The 18835-nt window shown below is 39.5% G+C and overlaps 3 protein-coding genes across 3 annotated transcripts; all 3 read left to right on the top strand.

The window, feature by feature from the left end:
• The first annotated feature begins 510 nt into the window (after nt 1-510).
• Nucleotides 511-6757, top strand: LOC115566899 (sialic acid-binding Ig-like lectin 5). The gene is made up of 9 exons (XM_030392957.1): nt 511-614; nt 960-1074; nt 1477-1878; nt 2159-2479; nt 3189-3470; nt 3570-3854; nt 3977-4088; nt 4528-4597; nt 5718-6757. Exons 2-9 carry the CDS (start codon nt 963-965, stop codon nt 6105-6107), a joined length of 1974 nt encoding a protein of 657 aa, XP_030248817.1. The 5' UTR covers nt 511-614; nt 960-962; the 3' UTR covers nt 6108-6757.
• A 999-nt stretch (nt 6758-7756) lies between these two features.
• Nucleotides 7757-15779, top strand: LOC115566902 (sialic acid-binding Ig-like lectin 5). The gene is made up of 9 exons (XM_030392961.1): nt 7757-7824; nt 8215-8327; nt 9698-10045; nt 10273-10593; nt 12071-12352; nt 12446-12727; nt 12809-12920; nt 13608-13677; nt 13879-15779. Exons 2-9 carry the CDS (start codon nt 8267-8269, stop codon nt 14242-14244), a joined length of 1842 nt encoding a protein of 613 aa, XP_030248821.1. The 5' UTR covers nt 7757-7824; nt 8215-8266; the 3' UTR covers nt 14245-15779.
• Nucleotides 15780-16971: 1192 nt separating this feature from the next.
• irgq2 (immunity-related GTPase family, q2) lies at nt 16972-18702 on the top strand. Its single transcript, XM_030392972.1, has 2 exons — nt 16972-17083; nt 17532-18702. Exon 2 carries the CDS (start codon nt 17534-17536, stop codon nt 18671-18673), a length of 1140 nt encoding a protein of 379 aa, XP_030248832.1. The 5' UTR covers nt 16972-17083; nt 17532-17533; the 3' UTR covers nt 18674-18702.
• The last annotated feature ends 133 nt before the right edge of the window (nt 18703-18835 follow it).

Below are 18835 nucleotides of genomic sequence, written 5' to 3'. Positions count from 1 at the left end.
ACTGGATGGAGCCAAAATTAAAAACTAGGATTAAAACAAAGACTTTATTTTTCAATCTGTAGATATTAAATGCACTTGTCTTTTGCATACATGAGTAAACTGATCCTTCAACTAATACCCATCTCTGAGAAATATCATTTATCTGGTAATGATTGTATGAATAAATAATACAGACTGTTTACATTCATGCACTTCTCAATATACACATAATCAAGTTTAGTTAGTAGATAGAATAGTTGGTTTCTTGAGATTACATTTTCTCTTTTTAAGACACAAACAGTACTTCCCCTTTCTCAAAGTTTCTCAGTTTCACAGTCATGAAGATAATCAAAAAAAAATCAAGACTTGTTGGATTTTATTATTCAGTGTTGAAGCTGCACATTCTCAACTAGATTTATTGTATATACATATGATATGAGGAGACTTTAGCTCTAAGTTTGGCAGTTTAAGGAGGGCCAGCAGTTTGCAGATAAATGTCCTGGAGGCTTGTTGTAGTGTCAAGAGGTACAAAGAAGAAGTACAAAAAGAGAAGAGAGGAAGAGTCAGTTCAGAGCCGAGACACTCAGCAGAGATCACTGGGGTGACAAGAGAGCAGGAGAACGAGACACAAAGAGGTAAAACACAATACAACTCATTTTTAAAATGTCTTTTGAAGCTGTTAATTTAAACGTAAAAGTCATTCTTACCTAATTAATGTAATGAAGCACTATTTAACTAAATGATTAGATTTAATTGTTAAGGTGTGCAGTAAATTAGGAAGAGTTTCAGGTTGTCGGACTGAGGGATTTATTGAGAGGCACTTCATTGCGAAACACACCGATGGACATGAACATGTTAGCAACACTGAATAATGTGACTACAGAAAAGGTGCGACTTCAGTCTGTGCTGCCAGCAACGGAGGTGTTTCTGGTCCCTAAACTGAAACCTTTTAATGAAAAAAATGTCTGTGCTTCTGAAAGGACATGTTGGTCCTGTGCAGCACGGACACCGACTGTCTCAAACACCGAACCAGGATGTTTGTTTTCATCTGGGCAGCTCTTCTCTTCTCTGTTAGAGGCAGAAATGATGGCACAGGTATGCATCTTTATTTCAGTGGTGTAATAATGTAATGATGTAAAAATATCAACAGACTACAAAGCAATAATTTGCCACGATGAATGTCCTTTAAAATGTTTCCCTAACATGCTTCCTCTAATTTCACATCACTTCATAACTTTCTATTTTTAAAATGTTGGTATATTTATTTAAATTATCTTTTTTTTTTTTACCAAAGATATTTTAGATAAATAAGAATTTTTTGTAATTACATAATTTTGTTGCTTCATCTACTGCCGCAGCTGACATTGGAAGTTATATAAAACAAATTGTATACATACTGTCTCTCAGGAGTACTGCCTTTCATAATTGATCAATTATGGTATATTGTCAAATTTAAATGTTCTCTCTTGCTGTTTCTGTTATTGTTTGCATTAACAGGTGCCTCAGCAGGAGTGAAAACCTGTCCAAATGGATCCTGTTTCAATCTTAATGAAGGAGAAAAACCAGCAGTGGCCGGACTCTGTGTTGTGATACCGTGTTCTTTCAACCTGACGTCAGACTATAAAACCCAAAATATGATTTGGTTCAAATGTAATTCATCTAAACCAGGAAAGTGTGATTCAGAAGTGATATTCCACACTAATGAGAAGGAAACAGTTCAGCCTGAGTTTAAAGGACGAGTGTCACTGTTGGAGCCTGATTTGGGTCAGAACAACTGCAGCATCATCATCAATGACCTCACTCAGTCAGACTCTGGACCATATCAGCTCAGAGTTGAAGGTTTAGTGGTCAACAAATCAAAGGGATTTACAAGTCGAAGAGTGAAAGTCTCTGTTACAGGTATGAAATGCTACAACAAATACATACAATGAAGATGTTCATTGTTGTGCCTTTGGACTGATGGTGTATTTATAGTGTTGATGAAGTATGAAGTAAATGTTTGTGTTCTGTCAACCTCTGTGGGCAGACAGTAGGAACTGCAGCAGTTCATGATATAACTTCTTCTTATTGGCCCATTGAAATGTTATACAATACTTTTTGTTTATTTTATCAAAAATGTAAGTAAATGATGACCTTTAGGCAACTCACCTGATTCCACTCATGGACTTTCTCCATGTAGATGTGATCCAGAAGCCCACAGTGATGATTCCTCCTCTGACAGAGGGACAGCAGACCACACTGACCTGCACTGCTCCTGGTCTCTGCTCTGGATCTGATCCTACAATCACCTGGACGTGGAGTGGACACAGAAAAAAGGGTGCTCACATCACAGGACACACCACTGAGTTCAAGACTGAGAATGTGACTTCTGTCACACAGAGGCACAGCTCAACTTTGAACTTTGACGCTTCAGCTGAACACAACGGCACCAATGTTACCTGTAAGGTCAGATTCATTAACAACATCACTACAGAGGAGACGGTGACTCTGAATGTGACCTGTGAGTATACTTTACATCATTATCTTTTATCTTTTGTTTGTTTAGAAAAATGTAAAAGTATGCTCTCTTAGCTTCATGTGGATACCCTCAAACTTAACTGTGAATGTCTCAAGTTCATGACATGAAAAGTGAGGTGAAACATTTGGCTGGTGTCTTTTAATTGTTTAGAAATTGCTCACCTAGTCCTGAGATTTTTTTTCTAGTGAACAGCTTCTCTTAAATTGAGTGTTGTTATGCCACTGTTGGATATCTTGTCTGTGTGTAGAGGTTTGTGGTTTAGTGCGTGAATGCATTAATCTCAAATCTGAATTGGATCTAAAGCTCTAATTTAAAAAAAATGCTTGCATATCTTCTTTCCCGATGAATTAGCATTTCTGTCGTGGCATACTTTCTCTGATGTTAAGGAACAGAAAAGCAGTGCAGTTACGGCTGTGAAGAAGTGGGATGTTCTGAAATGTACTTGAAAAACATTTATAGTTCATCATTGCCATGCGCCTCCTCAAGTTTAATTCAGTTTATCTAGTTTTTTACTGATAGGCATAGATATTGATATTTTTTTCTTACACATTGTGGTCTTAGCAACATAATCTTTTGAAAAAAAAGTCTATTATCTACTGAGATTATTTTTAAGATTTTTAAGTGTTTTGTGTAATAAATTGTTTTCTAAGACAAAATTCTAATAGTTTGTCTAAAATGTTGTGTTTTAAAGCTTTGAGTAGACCTGAAATCACTGGAGTGACAGAAGTAAAAGAGGGTGATGTTCTAAATCTGACCTGCAGCGTTGAAAGTTTCCGTCCATCTGTTATCACATGGACTAAACCTGGTTCCAACAAAAACCTGCAGAATGAAACCACGATCCACCTGCAGAACGAGACTGGAACAGCCACTCTTGTCATCCTTAATGTGACGTCAGAACATTCTGGACGGTACATCTGTACAGCAGGACTCCAGAACGCTACTCTGGCTAAACATGCTGACGTAAATGTGACATGTAAGTAGACTGAATTTATTACTTTGAAAGAAAATCTGTGTTCATATCAGCTTACTGCATGTTTGTTGTGATGTTGGGATTCATTTTGTGTCCCCACAGTTTCTCCAAGGATCTTGGAAAGCTCTTCATGTGAGGTTGAGTCAGAGGTCCTGACCTGTACGTGTATCAGTGAGGGGTTTCCTCCACCCACCATCAAATTCCCGATGTTGGACAATTATAGTGAATACACTGAATATTCTGTCTGTACCACTGTGTCAAGACACACAGTCAGGGTGACTGTATCTTTAAAACATCACAACTACGCCACTGCTGAGTGTGTCAGCATCAGTGGCCAGGAAGCAAGAAAGAACCTCACGGTCAATATAAAGGAGTTCCAACCAAAGGGTAAGTGTTTTAACGACTAAACCTCTTTTTCAATATACAAACTTGGTTTGATGTCATAGCAAAAAGCAGCAGTGATCACAACTTTTTAATGGTTTTATCCAATTCTTTCCTCTCCATTCCAGATCTGTTCCAGGAATTGTTGATAATTGTTCAACAGCCACAGGTCATCATTTCGTTTCTGATTGGGATTCTTCTCTCATCAACCATCTGCTGTTTGGCCAGAATATGTTGCAGGTATCCTTAAAGATGCATCCTTATCTTGACATCCATTCTTGCAATTTCAGGTAAAATGTGTATAATAATCAGTCATTGATGATTACACAGTTTTTCAGCATACTTAAACCATTTTTTAAAATTTGAACCCTGAACATTGTTGCTGTGATGCGACACTGCTGAGCCACTCTGCTACCTAAATGACCTGTCCTTTACTATAACAAAAAATTAAACCAACTGTTGCCTGATACATGGGAAGAACCATTTTAGAAAACAAAGGTAGCCACGATTACCTAATTGAATAAGGGTTATGATAAGTTTTTTCTATATGGAAGTACACATTACAAATCACAGGAGCGATTAATTTTAACCCAATTTCAAAATTCACTGTAATTCAGTAATACTTTGTTGTTGTTCTTCATAATAATATGTTTCCTGTTTAATTATGTTTCTTTCCCAGAAAAAAACAGAAGAGCCCTGAAAAGATGGAAGAGATGCTGGAGATGGTGACTGCTCAAGTGATTCCACTGGTATTTACATTTTATTCATTTAAATGTTCATTTCATCTTTGGTAACTTTAGCAGCGTCAGATCTCTTACTATATATAGACCGATCTGGACTGCACTGCATGAGGACACAACAAGCAACATTAAACTAGCGATAGACAAGGTTTTTGCTTTAAAGTATTATGAAGTAAATGTTGACTGCCAGGTGATGGCTTTAGAATGAAGACACCATCGGCTTTATATTGATTTCCTGTGTAATCGCGTCTGCAACTGGGCACAAAAACTCCCAAAGAAAATGAAGGCTGACTGTCGATCCAGACAAGCTGGCAGCCCGGCACCACTTCTATGTGCTTTCAAGTCTCCATGACTCATAAATTCTGAATGAAATTAATTCCATCATTGTTTTAACAATGACCATTTGTGTCTTTCTAAATATAGAAAGCATAACATCCATTCCATCACTGTGCAAAGTGAAATACTCCATAGTTAATACTAGTTCACATTGGAGGTTTGCCCGTCACTGTTTCTTCCGGTTCAAATATAAACACTGAAACTAGGTTTCTAAATATCACAAGTTTTCCAAAAAAAGACAGACTTCAGTGACCAAAAAAGTCTTTAAGGCCAAAATGCATGGAAAAGCGTAAGGTTAATGAATGTTAATGTACCTGTGGACAGGGCCTGTGTCAAGTTGAGATTTCGGAACTATTAGCTGGGCGCTGTGAGTTGATCCCAAGCAGCCATCGGACTCAAAGGGAGTTGGCAGATCATTAATATAGGCAGCAGTCTGACAATTCAAGACCTTAAAAACAAGTAGTAGAATCTTAGAGTCAGTTTAAAACTACAGCTTTAATCACCCAAATTATAATTTTGACGTATTACCAACAATATCATCAAGTCTTTTCAAGCTGATTTTCCGACCTTATTGAATAAAGTAGAGAGCTATTGGTAGTGAATGTATGGAATAAATGATTTACAGTTAGCAGGAAAATACCACAGTTTCCAGGGCCCCTTTTTTGTGTAATGAGTGTGTAAAATATTAAATGCCACTGCTGGAGAGATTTTGTGCTTAGTTTTATATACTGTACTGGTGTCTGGCTTGTATCAGCTGGCAAATGACATATCATTTCTTGACTGTACATGACAGATGGATGGTGGTCAAGTGGTGGGAAATGGTGGGACCCATGACCAAGAAGCAGATGGAGCCGAGGCTGCTGCACAATCAGTTCCGGAGTGTGACGCTGAACGAAAAGAGGTGGAATACTCGGCCCTTGACTTCTCCGCATGTAAACAGAAGAGTCCCACTGAGGACACACGGGAGACCACAGAGACAGAGTATGCTGAAATTAAGAAGGAAGAAGCAGAGGAGAGACGAGATGATGCTGCGGAGGATGGCGAAATGTTGGTGGGCAACAGAGAGGAGGAGGGGATGATGGGGGAAGATGAGGAGCAGAAACAGTGCATGTCTGAAAAAGAGGAGAAAGGAGAGGACACGGCAGTGTACTCCACTGTAGATGAAGTCATGGCTAATATTTAAGGACGATGTGACTGTTGGAGTCAGTTTCTTTCTCTTGTTTTATTGCTGAAGATGGAACATGACAGGCAATTTAACATAGGAAGATGTGACATAACATTCACACAGTGAAACATTTAGCAATACATCAAATGAGCTTTGCTGTCTAAAATGATTCATTTAAACAATGTCATGTGGAATTAATAGATTTATGTGCTGTAGTGGTTAATTTTTAGGCAATACATTATTTGATAAGTGCATTGAAATTATATGCGAATAGACTGAGATCTGATGTGTCAAGTACTCAGTTAATTAAGTATAGTTTTGTTTTAGCTTTTTCATGAAGCCACTGTGTGTTGCTGACTCACGATGTACTGTTGAGTAGATCAGGGTCATCCAGGAGTTGAAGGGTTTGGCGGTTGAGCCACAGCAACACAGTGAACCTGAAATAGCTCTGGATGGTTAGGTCAGTGTCTTGCACTGTCAGTCATGCCATCAATGAGCCTGAATGGGTGAATGAGAGACAAAGTGCTTCAGATAAATATACATGCCATATAAATGCAGTCAATTTCTGTAAAAAATTACAAACTTTGTACATTCTTCTGGCTGTTGCCTTGCTTTGAACATAAATAAATGCTAACCCTTTGCTCTGAAGAAATGTCCATAGTATTTATTCTTTTAATTTCAAGAGAGTCGCTGTATACAGCACTTTTGTGAAGAAACTTTAAAAAAATACTCTCCTCGTCAGTTTTTATACAGTACAAGTAGTGGATTCCATGTATATTAGGGATCAACTGGAATAAAAATACAGTGAGCAGGGAGTTTGTTGATCAGAAAAAAACAGTTTAAAAAGCCTCTCAGCCTCTGACACTTTATTTCTCCTGCTGGTTCTGCAGTGTGTTTTTCATATTCAGGTGTATGGCCTCTGATCTTGACAGAACTGCGTGCCATTAGCTGAAGATACTGTCTGCTAGTGCAACAGGAAGTTGTTGGTGACACTGAAAATACTGTACGGGGTGCTGTATAAGGAAATGTGTCTTTGACTACTCAGTGACTGTTGACGACACCACCTACAGATATTTCACAATATGAGAATAGAGAAGTGCTTTTAAGAGACTGAAGCTAAAATGGAGAAACGCGATGAATGTAAAAATTCTGCAGGTATTTAAAACATTTATCTGTGTCAAAAGCACTTTTCCCACACATAAATATTCTTCGACCGTTTCTCAAATGGCACTGCATTAATACACTGCCATGGACATCATGCATTTTGTACAGTATGTATTGTGTTTTATTCTAACAAGGAAAATGAAAAGGAAGTGCTGGACCAGTAAGAACATTTCAAGCTTACTCATAAATGCCTGCACAAAGAAAATATACTATTGGTTGCTTGCTTTGTTTCTCAAGATGACTAGATGGCATATTTTGTGCAACTGCCATAAACTTCCCTTTTCTAAATGTTTTGTATCATTCATAGCCATGAACAAGGTACAAAAAACAAGCAACAATTTCTTTTCCTATTTCTTCATTAGTGTTCAATGTAGAAATTCACAAAATAAATACTGTGACACAACTGCATCACATGGAGGCAGTCCAGTAGGAACAGCAATAGTGAGTCTGCCTTTATTTATTTTTTTGCACAAAGAAGGAAGAGGTGCTTAAGTGATGAGGTGGAGTCAGTTTAAGGTGTAGTCACACAAGAGAGAACACTGTGGAGCCCAGAGAGCAGGAGAACAAACGGGTAAAATACAACATTTATCTTACTTTCTTTCTCAGTGAAATCTATTGCAGTGAATGATTCTGCCCCGACCTAACCTCTGACAGTGTTGTGTCAAGTTATTGGCTTTGTTTGTGCATTATGGCCAGCTGAAGTAGGGAAAGGTCTTGGGCCAGACATGGACAGAGGCCCTGGATATGTTACAGGCATTTATTGTGCAGAGCAGCTGCTGAGCTTTGATCAGGGGCCCAACATGGCACCCCTGGGGAAAGTGGTAGTCAAATGTATTCACAGGGATACAGGTTACGTGAACATGCAACTTCCTGTATAAACGTCTGTGCTGTCAGCTGTGGAGCTGTTTCCCGTCCAGTTTGATCAACCAACCTTTGTGAATGCTTATTGCCCATTCTTCAGAGGCAAGATTTCGTCCTATGCAGGCAGAGACCATCTCAATCATCGGATCAGGATGTTTCCTCTTATCTGGATGACCCTGCTCTTCACTGAGAGAAGCAGCTTTGTTAACACAGGTATAGTGTAAAGCCTCTTTGAAGTTTTGGTATGAGACCTTTTTGCACTGATTATCAATGTTTCCTTTCACGCTCCAAAATGTATTCAGTTTTCCTTTTTGGCTTTCGCAGCTTGTTAAAGCTCTCATCCCTTAGCAAAAAGTAGTATACTTGAAGTTCATTTTATTAAGTATGCTTGAGTATAAGTATAAGTATAGCTAGTATACTATGGACCATGTACTTGTAGCATACTAGAAAGTATACTAATCTAATACTTCTTCGGACTAAATTGGAACATTTTAAGTTTATAAAAGTATACTTTAAGTATACTTTATAAGGACATTTTAAGTTTACAGAAGTACACTTTCAAGTATACATCAAGTACACTCATCTATATACTACTAGTGTACTAAGTATATACTTCTAGTCCACATTTTAGTTTATTAACATGTAAGTTGAGGGGTAATACCTCAAAGCAAATGTGTGTAGTGAAAAACATTTTTATTCTGCTAAATTAAATATAAGCACAACTCAATGACTCAACCTTTTTCTGTACTTACATCAAGATATTGTAAGTATTAGCACTTGTAATGTATATCTCTATCAAGAAATTCACCATTTATTAACATACATGCCCACTGCTTAACGGACGGGAAGTCTCTCCCGGAAAACACCCCTTCACTCACGGTGCCAACATTTTTATCATCTTTGTTAATTCGACACAATTTAACCACAGAACAAGGATGTCAATTAACCCGCAACCGTCTTACACATCATCTTATTCACAAACACATTCAGGAACCATAATTACACTAACAACAACAGAATACCCAAGAGTCTTTGCGCCACAGTCCACAGTATACTGAAGTACAAGTATAAGCTTTAGTATTAAAGTATAAGTATTAATGTACTTAGTCTTAGACTATTCTTTATACTTTTCAGTATAAGCCAAGTATACTTTTCTTAAGTATATAAAATGTAGTATATAAAAAATACACTTCAAGTATACTGCCTCAGTTTTAGTATAAAATAAGTATACTTGTAGTACACTTGAATAAACTACTTTTTGCTAAGGGATGTCCCGCAACCTGTTACTGGTTAACATGAATAACAAACTTAAAATTAAATAATGATTCATGTACCAGAGATAAATCTGGAAAAATGTGTAAAAACCTAAAACGTAATGTTTTTGCAGGCATTATTTTCTGTTTCCTGTTCAGATCAGGGAGGAACTTAACACCATGACTGGCTAAACTATATCAGCCGCGTGCATCAGAGACAGATGAATTGTGCACATGCTGCTCCAAATAGCATCGGCCCAAATAGTCTCTCTTCATCAGTTAAAAAAAGTCTGTGCCTAATTTCCTCTTTTTCACTGTTTGTATCAACAGTCGCATCTCCAGGAGATCCCCCTGAAATATCAGCAGTGGCTGGACTCTGTGTTGTGATACCCTGTAATTTAACTGCTGATTCAGGCTTCACTTTGGAAAGTGCAGCTTGGTACAAATGTGAACAGAACTGTACTGATTCTGAATTAAAACTCAGCATGAACAACACCAACTCCAATGCTCAGCCTGGGTTTAGAGGACGAGTGTCGCTGTTGGAGCCTGATCTGGGCAACTGCAGCATCATCATCAATGACCTCACTAGCTCAGACTCTGGATCTTATCAGCTCATCGTCCTGAATGGAACGACGCAAGGGTTCACATTTCACAGAGCTGTGAAAATCACTGTACAAGGTATACAATGCTGTAATGTTTATTCATAGATCTATGAAAAGGTTGTAAACTCTGGGGGCAATCAGTAGGAACGCTGCCATTATGCCTCCTACTTATTGCCCCTTTGAAATATTTAACAGAGAAGATTTCTATGTTTGTCTATAGTACTTGAGTAGAGTGAGTAATAAAGTTCATGTCTGCTCCCCTGATTCTTCTAATTTTCTACTCTACGTTTGCTCCCTCTATAGATCTGACCCAGAAGCCCACAGTGACGATTCCTCCTCTGACAGAGGGACAGCAGACCACACTGACCTGCACTGCTCCTGGTCTCTGCTCTGGATCTGTTCCTGCAATCACCTGGACGTGGAGTGGACGCAGAGAGAAGAGTTCTCACATCGCAGGAAACATCACTGCTTCCAAGACTGAGAATGTGACTGGTGTCACACAGAGACACAGCTCAACTTTGACCTTTAATTCATCAGCTGAACACCACGGCACCAATGTTACCTGTAAGGTCAGCTTCATTAACAACATCACTACAGAGGAGACGGTGACTCTGAATGTGACCTGTGAGTAGCACTTCCTATATTGCGCTCTCTCACAACAGAAAATATTAACACAACAGTTGTGTACGTTCACTGTGCATGTAGAAAGTTTTATAATTGTCAAGTGGTTGAAAAATGTGATCTAGTAATGAGTCCTAAACCCCAGAAATCAGAAGGCATGTTTGCACTTCCTGTTCCCTCGTCTCAAAGTTTTTTGAATTGGTTTTCAGTTAAATGCCTGAAATAAAGTTTGTGGTCACCACAGGCTAAAGATATATACACGTTTTGTTCTACTGCATAAAATACATAATTAGATTACCCTCAGTTGAATTATGAAGCGCGTATGTGTCTCAAAAATATCAGTTGCTAACAACAAGTGGCTAAATGATATGCCATCACATCGAACACAGAGACTCGCTGACTTACTAGTCAGTCTTACCCGGCCGACTTTAGTCACAAATGAAATAGTGATTTCTGGAAGGCTTGTATTGTAATTGTATAGTGAGACGCTTAGTGGTGGTGATGTTCAAGTCATGTGATCGCAGTGTAGTCTGTTTATAGCCTCACATTAGCTTCTTACGTCTAGCAATTTCATTTACGCTTTGAAAATCACAAAAGTGGTGTTCATGTGTGAGAGTATCATAAACTTGTGTTTGTCATGGAGCTTATTTTCTACAGTGATCCAAATTCCAATTAAAAAATCCTTTTTTGTAGGCTAACTTCCAGGTTAGCCTACAAAAACCTTTTTTTAATCGTATTGAATTCATGGTGACTAAAACATGTATGTGTGGCCCTTTCATGGTTTTTCAGATTATGACTTCTTTACTGCTTACAGAAGAATTTAATTTTATATGTCATGAAACTACAGTATAAATTAAAAACTACAGATCTTGCCGCCACCAACTTAATACCTTTTTCACGGCTTTCAGCGTCCAAGTGGGGCCTTGTGTCTAAACTAGACTAGACTAGACTTGACTAGGCTTGACTAAGCCCCCAGAAAGTGCTACAGTAATATGCAATATTAAAGCAACATTATGTAGAAATTGGCATTTTGTGTGATTTGGCAGACCCCACAGTTTCAGAGTGCAACACCACTGTCGTAAATACTAATACCAGCTCTGTAACAATGTATCAGATGTGATGTTGGTGCTACCTATAAAAAAAAAACTCATGGCGTCATAACAATGTTATGTGTTAAAAACCTTGTATGTAGAAGGAAACGTGTGTAACGTTTTGATCCTACACTCTCACTGAAGTTACATAGTGCAGACACAAGTGATAGAGACACCATTCACCCTGTTAGAAGAAACTGTACCATCAACATGATTTTGAAGCTGTTATTTTGAGCTGAAAAAGTTACATAGTGTTGCTTTAAAAATAGATGTTGAAATGCCTGAAGGTTTCTGAGGCTTTTGGGGGATTTAAGCTTCCGATTGAAGCCACGTGTTGAATACGATCACAAATGGCATTATCTAATAAATCCAAATATTTTGTCTCAAAGACGTCAAGAAGCCTGAAATCACTGGAAGGACAACATTAAATCAGGGTGATACTCTGAAACTGACCTGCAGCGCTGAAAGTTTCCCTCCCGCTTCTGTCATTTGGACTCAAGTCCCCTCCAACAAAGACCTGCACAGTCGAAATGAAACTTACCTGCAGAACAACAATGGGACAGCCACACTTGTGTTCTCTAATGTGACAACAGAACATGCCAGACAGTACACCTGCAAAGCCAAACACCTGAGCACGACTTTGACTGTGAATGCCAATGTCACTGTGACTTGTGAGTAGAAAGGAAAATTACTGTCATGTCCTGCAGATGTTGTAATCAACTTGCTGTACACTTCATTCGATGCTCTGATTCTGTTTTTTGCAGTATATCCAAAGATCCTCAGAAGCTCTGGATGCAATCAGTCAGAGTCTCTGGTCTGTATGTGTATCAGTCAGGGGTTTCCTTTACCCAACATCGAATGGCCACTGTTGCAGAACCACTCCAACTACTTTGTCAGTACTGCCGTCTCAAACGACACGATCAACAGCACCATCGTCCTAACTGTAAAAGATCGAAGTAACACTGGTGTTGAGTGTGTCAGCAGCAATAAAAATGGAGAAGTAAAAGAGATACTCATCATGAACCAAGTAGAAAAAAAAGACGAAGGTAACCGCTCACCATTTGAAGTTTGTTTTTGTCTAACCTCCGATCTAAAGTGCTTTTTGTGTTTGTTTCTCTTTAATTCAGGTCAAATCAAGACATTCCTTAGAATTGTGACGAGTTTGGAAATCATCGTTGCGTTTTTGATCGGCGCTCTTCTTTCTGCAATCACTTGCTGTTTCGTGAGGATATGTCACAGGTACACTATGAATTTGCTATTTATGTGTCGTTATTTTTACTTTTTCTTGTTTGTCTGGATTACATGCTCAGTTTTTTCAAATGTAGTTCATAAAAACACATCTTAAATTGTATAGCATGCTTTGTAAAATGGTTAGCAGTGTGGGACAAATCATGCTTAACTTCTAGAGTGATCCTTTCGAGTGAGATTAAAGGAACCGTGGCCCAGAGTTTTTAAAAGGTCAGTCATTATCTACTCACCCCCATGCTGATGGAAAGAGTGAAGTTTCATAAGTCTTGCTTCACTCTGAAACAGTGATGCAGCATTCTCCTCAACAACTGAAGTAGATGGGGACTTGTTTTAAAAGGTCAAAAAAACACCAGTAAATAAAAACATGAAATGGCTCTATGAAGCGTGTCTCTATAGTCTCTATAAGCCCCAAGATCCCCAAAAAAGATGGAAAAGATTTAAAGTTGAGTGATGGATTACACCTGAAGACCTGGTTGGAGCCATTTTATGTTATTTTTTCAGTTGTTTATTATGCTTTAAAACAAGTCCCCATCCACTTCAGTTGTTTAGAAGAATGCTGCATCCATTGGCATTGAGTGTGAGCAGATGACGACTGAATGTAAGTGTTTGGGTGAACTTGGCCTTTAATAATTTAATGTATGTTAACATTTGTCGCTGTGTATAAACATTTCTCCTCAGAAAAAAACGGAGGAAGTATGAAAATCACGCTGACACTCTGGAGATGGCGACAATTCTCGAGAATCAGATGGTATTTATATCAAAACAACTGGACATATGATCCAATAAAAGACTTTTGTGACACTTAGTGGTAGTAAAGACACTGTTAACAGCAGTGCAGGACTTAATGCTGAAAATAAGACAATTGACATTATTCGAGCATTAGATTATCATTTCCACTTGTTGTTGGTGTTGCAGCAGCTGATGAATGACTCTGTGTTGTATCTGACAGATATCTGGTGCAGCAGCGGAAGTGGATCACGCCATCGACCAAGAGACAGCTGAAGCAGGGCAAGCTGGCGCAGTGGGGAAATCAGACGTGGAGTACTCCCACCTTGATTTCTCCCAGATCAAGAGACAGACTCCAGCAGAGGCAGGGGCGACACAAGGGAAGGCAGAGACAGAGTACGCTGAAATTAAAAGAGAAAAAGTAAAGGCGAGACAAGATGCAGAGGGCAAAGTGGAAGAGGAGATGACAGGGAAGGACGAGGAGGCAGAACATGGTGTACGAGATGAGGAGGAAAGTGAGGATGTGGCGGTTTATTCTACAGTGAAGGATGTGATGGATCAGATTGACGATGAATTGAGTGTTTCTTAGTTCTTAGAGGATGAAGTTGCTTCTTGTTGTGGTGCCATAGCTTCTTGCTGTCATGTGTAACTGTCCCATGTACGGTTTCTGCAGTGGCTTTCTTCTGGTAGCCCTTATATGATTGAGATTATGTTTGAACATCATAATGTAGAGCACAAGTTATTTGGTTAACCAGCTCCGTAGCAGCGTTGACCCCTGAACAGTTGTCTATAAAAGGCTGTTTTAGTATAGAAAGCATTTACTTTTTCCTTTCCTTTCTAACTAACTAATGCAGATCAACAAAGGTGGCTGTCATTCCAGTGACATAATATCTTATTACATATTACATGTACAAATCATACATAATGTGCATAGTTTTAAGGGTAACATACCGCGTTACAGTTTGACATTACACAAGATAACGGCAACACCGCGTGAGAAGACATACCACCCCATTCCACCAGGTGGAGGTAGCATGTATTCATGTACTCACTTGGAAAGGAAAACGGATGACTCCGTAATACAGATACACAAACCGTTGTTACAATAAAGCAGCATTTTTTTTCTCTCTCTCTCTCTAAAATAGCAACCTCTAATTGAGAATTTGTCTGATAAAAACTTGGTGAAGAGGCGAAGGTGAAAAAATAGAGCCACCACCCTTAATGAGTGAAATCATGATTAGTTAGGCGACATGCTCAAGGGGCTTTCCCTTTCTTTTCCATTTTTCTTCTGGTGCTTTGATATGCTGAGCTGCTGAGAAGCCAGTAAGAGTGATTTCTCTTACAGACGGGCTATGCTGGTTACTCCAAACGCTCAATTAGACAGACGCTCACCCGATGTCCTAAACATTGGCCGGTGTGTCAGGGCCTTAACTCCCTGTGACCTGTGGGAACATTCACGCTCAAAAGACTAAAAGAAAAGGGGAAAATCTGTTGCAGAAAATCACTTAAAGGACAAATGTTCACACTTTATCTTACATTTCCGCCTACAGTATTGCTTTTAATACGCAGACAGATTTTGTTTATGTTAACGCTGGATGTGTGTATACTGCATTATGTTGAATTAACTGCTGTACATTGCAATTACGAGTATTATTTTACTCTATATATCAGGAAACCAGTAAGTAGAAAGGTGTTTTGAATAGAATTTTATTGTGTCTTCATTTGTGTATAACTGCACGCAATGTAAATAAAGTTTTAAAGCAATAGCAGTTAAATATTTTAGACTAATCGCTTCCTTCCTCAACCACATGTTTAGGGATTGAAGTATGGAGCTAAAGCCAGCAGACAGTTAAGCTTAGCTTAGCTTAGCTTAGCATAAAGGCTGGGAACAGCAGGGGGAAAGCTAGCGGGGCTCTGTGTAAAGTAAAAAAACTAAAACCAAAGTTCAACTCCAGGTTTTAGGATGGTGTGGTGTGACTGGGTGGAGCCAACTGGTTGCCTGACAACCTCACCGTGGCAACGAGAGTATTGCAGTAACAGCTGATTACAGCTGAGGAACTCTGAATGTTTGAGTGAATGCTTTTGTTGTTTTTAAATTGTGTTTAATAAAACAAATACTTGAAAAAAATGATGCATTGAAACTATAGCTGAGTATCAACACGGTGCTTTCTTTGCTTCTCCCTTGAATCTGTAAATCCATCAGCATTACAGAGAAACTGTGATTTACAGGTGAGGCCAACAAATACTTTTACCACCTTTTGTTTTTCAAGAGAAATGACTTTTTATTTGGATTTAATCACGTATTTATCAGTGCAGACAGAACATAAAACTGTAACTTCGACTATAAAACAAGACAGGAAATCATGGTGTGAGAGGATGTGAGCCTAAAATAACATCTGAAACTTCACCACGTGTCAAATGTTTTTGCATCCTGGGTTCCCCTTCAAAGAAACAGCAGCAAAACTCTGCAGTTTGGCTCATAAGGCTCTGACTTACTGTGTGCACATCTTCCTCAACTTACTTTGTTCCTCTTTACTGGTAATGCCTGTTTTATGGTTCACACAGCAGCTTTCACAGTATGTGAAAAGAAAATGAAACTCTTGCTGCTGATTGTGTTTTTTGTGTCAACATAACACCCACATCCACACAAAAAAACAAGTCTTCATACCTCAGTTATAAACTATGTTGAGTCATTTAATTCAATACAAATGAGCATTTTCAGACCTGCCATTGATATAAAGTATGATTCAGACAATTAACAACAGGCTTTGAATTTCATTTTATTCATGTCACAACTTTTTTGGCACTGTTGTTGACTGTTGAAGGAGTAAAGAGACAGGAAACATGAAACAAGAAAGGTCCCCGGCTGGAATTGAACCGTGGGACGTTGTGTTGATGTGGTACACGCCTGAACCATTCGGAAAACAAGGCACCCAGTGTCTTTAACATCGTGGACAGTGAGGAGAAAGACTTTGCATTGTTAATGAATATATTTTTCATGGCCATACCGGTGTGTTTTGGCCATCTTCTCTTGTCTGGATAGCAGTTTCGCTGTTGTTATTAGTAAAGGTTTGCATTTTAATAACACTGTTGTTACTCAAATATATTAATAATTTAAGCTGTTTTAGAAACAAATGTTAATGGATCGTAAATGATGGATCATTTTAAAACATGTGTGCCTTCTTGTGGGCTTGTGCATGAATGCAACTAGATGCACACACACACACACCCCCCACACACACACACATTATGCCTGTGATTTTGGATTAAGGCTGAGCTAACGGGATTAGAATGTTCTGCTGGCTGGACGGACGCCTTAAATAGCTCAGCCTGACGCTGCTGCTGCTTCAGAGCTGCAGAACAATCAACATTTTACAACTGCGAACAAATATTTCAACCACAGCTGTGCTTTTCCTTCACATCCGCTGGTGAGTGTGTGCAGCATTTTGTTGAAATGAAACTTTGCACGTCCTAAAAAAAGACGCAATATTTGATATGTGTGAGACTGAGACTGATATTTGTGCTGTGGCACATTATGATAACTGGCAGCAATGCATTATTTCATTTTAGGATTTTTATTTTTCTATTACTGTTGACCTTGTTAAACCTTCAGTTTAGGTGTAAACTGATTAATTCTCAGTTTTCTTAATTTGAAACTTAACTTGCCTCAGAGAAGCGAAGGTTTCTTTTAGGCCTATGTCACATGATCAATATTGCAAAGCTTCCAGTTGTATTTATTTGTATTTATATTTCAAATGTCATCATGTCTATTGTTACATTTACCAGAATGTTAAAGGAAGATCAGTTTTAAGGCTTTGTTCGACAATAGTATTCATCTTGTATTAAATGGACTTTTTTATCTTTATCTTTTCACAGAAATGGCTGATGTTTTCAGAGGCCTGAACCTCCTTGAAACCCTCAAAGACTCCATAGAGAACAACAAGTTATCAGATGTCAAGGATGCAGTGGAAGATCTTCTGATCAGCAGGATCAACTTAGCTGTGGTGGGAGACCGTGGTGATGAAAAAGCCACCTTCATAAACTCCCTCCGTGGCCTCGGTCCCGGGGACGAAGGAGCTGCTCCGTCTCCGTCCCCTGCTGCTCCGGAGGAAGTGGCAGGCTACCCTAACCCCAGACACCCAGACTTTCGGCTCTGGGATCTGCCACCCGTTCCATCCACCTCCCCGTTTGCACCTGAGAGGTACATGGAGAAAGTCAAGTTCTCACGCTACAATGCCGTCTTCATGACGTTCACTCAGACACTCCAACCCAACAGTGTGGAGGTGTTCCTGGAGGCCCGCTCACTGCAGCAGCATACAGTTTACTTTATTCTCTTCGCTGTAGCGAAAGACACAGAAAAAAGCCTGGAAGAAAAGAGGAAAGCTAGTGTGGGAGTGCTGACATCACAAGGCGTGGCACAGCCTAAAGTCTACGTGGTGCGACCATCAACCCTGGAGAAGTTTGACTTCCCCGGCCTGTTGGAGGACATGGGGAGAGACCTTCCAGAGATCCGAGCCCACGCTCTTCTCTTGGCTCTCCCGACGCTGACCTCCACCCTGGTCACTCAGAAAAAGGATGCATTCAAAGCACTTGTATGGGCAGCCGCCTCACTATCTGGTGGGGTGTCGGCTATTCCTGTTCCCTTTGTGGCCTCCATGGTGGACTCAAGTGTAGCAGTGCGGATTCTAACCAAAGCACAATTATCTCTGTGCCTGGACAATGAATCGGTCGAGGCACTTGCCCGACAGCGAGGCGTGGAACTCTCTAGACTTAAAGGGCTGCGGACTTGCGTACTGTCACTGGAGGTCACCAAAGGTGAAGTGAAAAAGCGGCTGGCGGCGGCAGAAAAGGACTTGGCCACGACTTCGTCGAAGCTGGTGGAGATGGCGATGCCCAGACACGCCCGCTCTGTCAGCCGCTCCTTCACTGCCATGCTGCAAGCCTTAAACGGCGCCATCGATGAAATGGCGGCTGACGCAGAAAAGATACTGGCTGCTGCTCTCGGCGAGGGGAAGTGAAGTCAAATGTTTTTCTCTTTGTGTGCTGCTGATGTGTGGTTCATCTTTACTTTAATGTTTCGATCTGTTAGAGATGCGACTGTTTATTATCCTAATAAATCTTTTGATACGTTTACACCCTTTTTGATGAGCCTGAAGTACTCAAAGACACTGTAAATACTT

Source organism: Sparus aurata, chromosome 17 (assembly GCF_900880675.1).
Source record: "Sparus aurata chromosome 17, fSpaAur1.1, whole genome shotgun sequence".
Taxonomy (NCBI): domain Eukaryota; kingdom Metazoa; phylum Chordata; class Actinopteri; order Spariformes; family Sparidae; genus Sparus; species Sparus aurata.
The sequence above is the reverse complement of the archived record's forward strand: the minus strand, read 5'-3'. Positions and strand labels throughout refer to the sequence as shown.

What these genes read in the sequence shown, in the direction of transcription:
- irgq2 (XM_030392972.1), top strand. Translation starts at nt 17,534, where the DNA reads ATGGCTGATGTTTTCAGAGGCCTGAACCTCCTTGAAACCCTCAAAGAC.
- LOC115566899 (XM_030392957.1), top strand. Translation starts at nt 963, where the DNA reads ATGTTGGTCCTGTGCAGCACGGACACCGACTGTCTCAAACACCGAACC. An exon ending in AAAGGAGTTCCAACCAAAGG is followed by an intron (nt 3,855 to 3,976) that starts GTAAGTGTTTTA and finishes TCTCCATTCCAG; the next exon opens with ATCTGTTCCAGGAATTGTTG. An exon ending in CTGCTCAAGTGATTCCACTG is followed by an intron (nt 4,598 to 5,717) that starts GTATTTACATTT and finishes TGTACATGACAG; the next exon opens with ATGGATGGTGGTCAAGTGGT.
- LOC115566902 (XM_030392961.1), top strand. Translation starts at nt 8,267, where the DNA reads ATGTTTCCTCTTATCTGGATGACCCTGCTCTTCACTGAGAGAAGCAGC. An exon ending in GGTGACTCTGAATGTGACCT is followed by an intron (nt 10,594 to 12,070) that starts GTGAGTAGCACT and finishes TTTGTCTCAAAG; the next exon opens with ACGTCAAGAAGCCTGAAATC. An exon ending in CAATTCTCGAGAATCAGATG is followed by an intron (nt 13,678 to 13,878) that starts GTATTTATATCA and finishes TGTATCTGACAG; the next exon opens with ATATCTGGTGCAGCAGCGGA.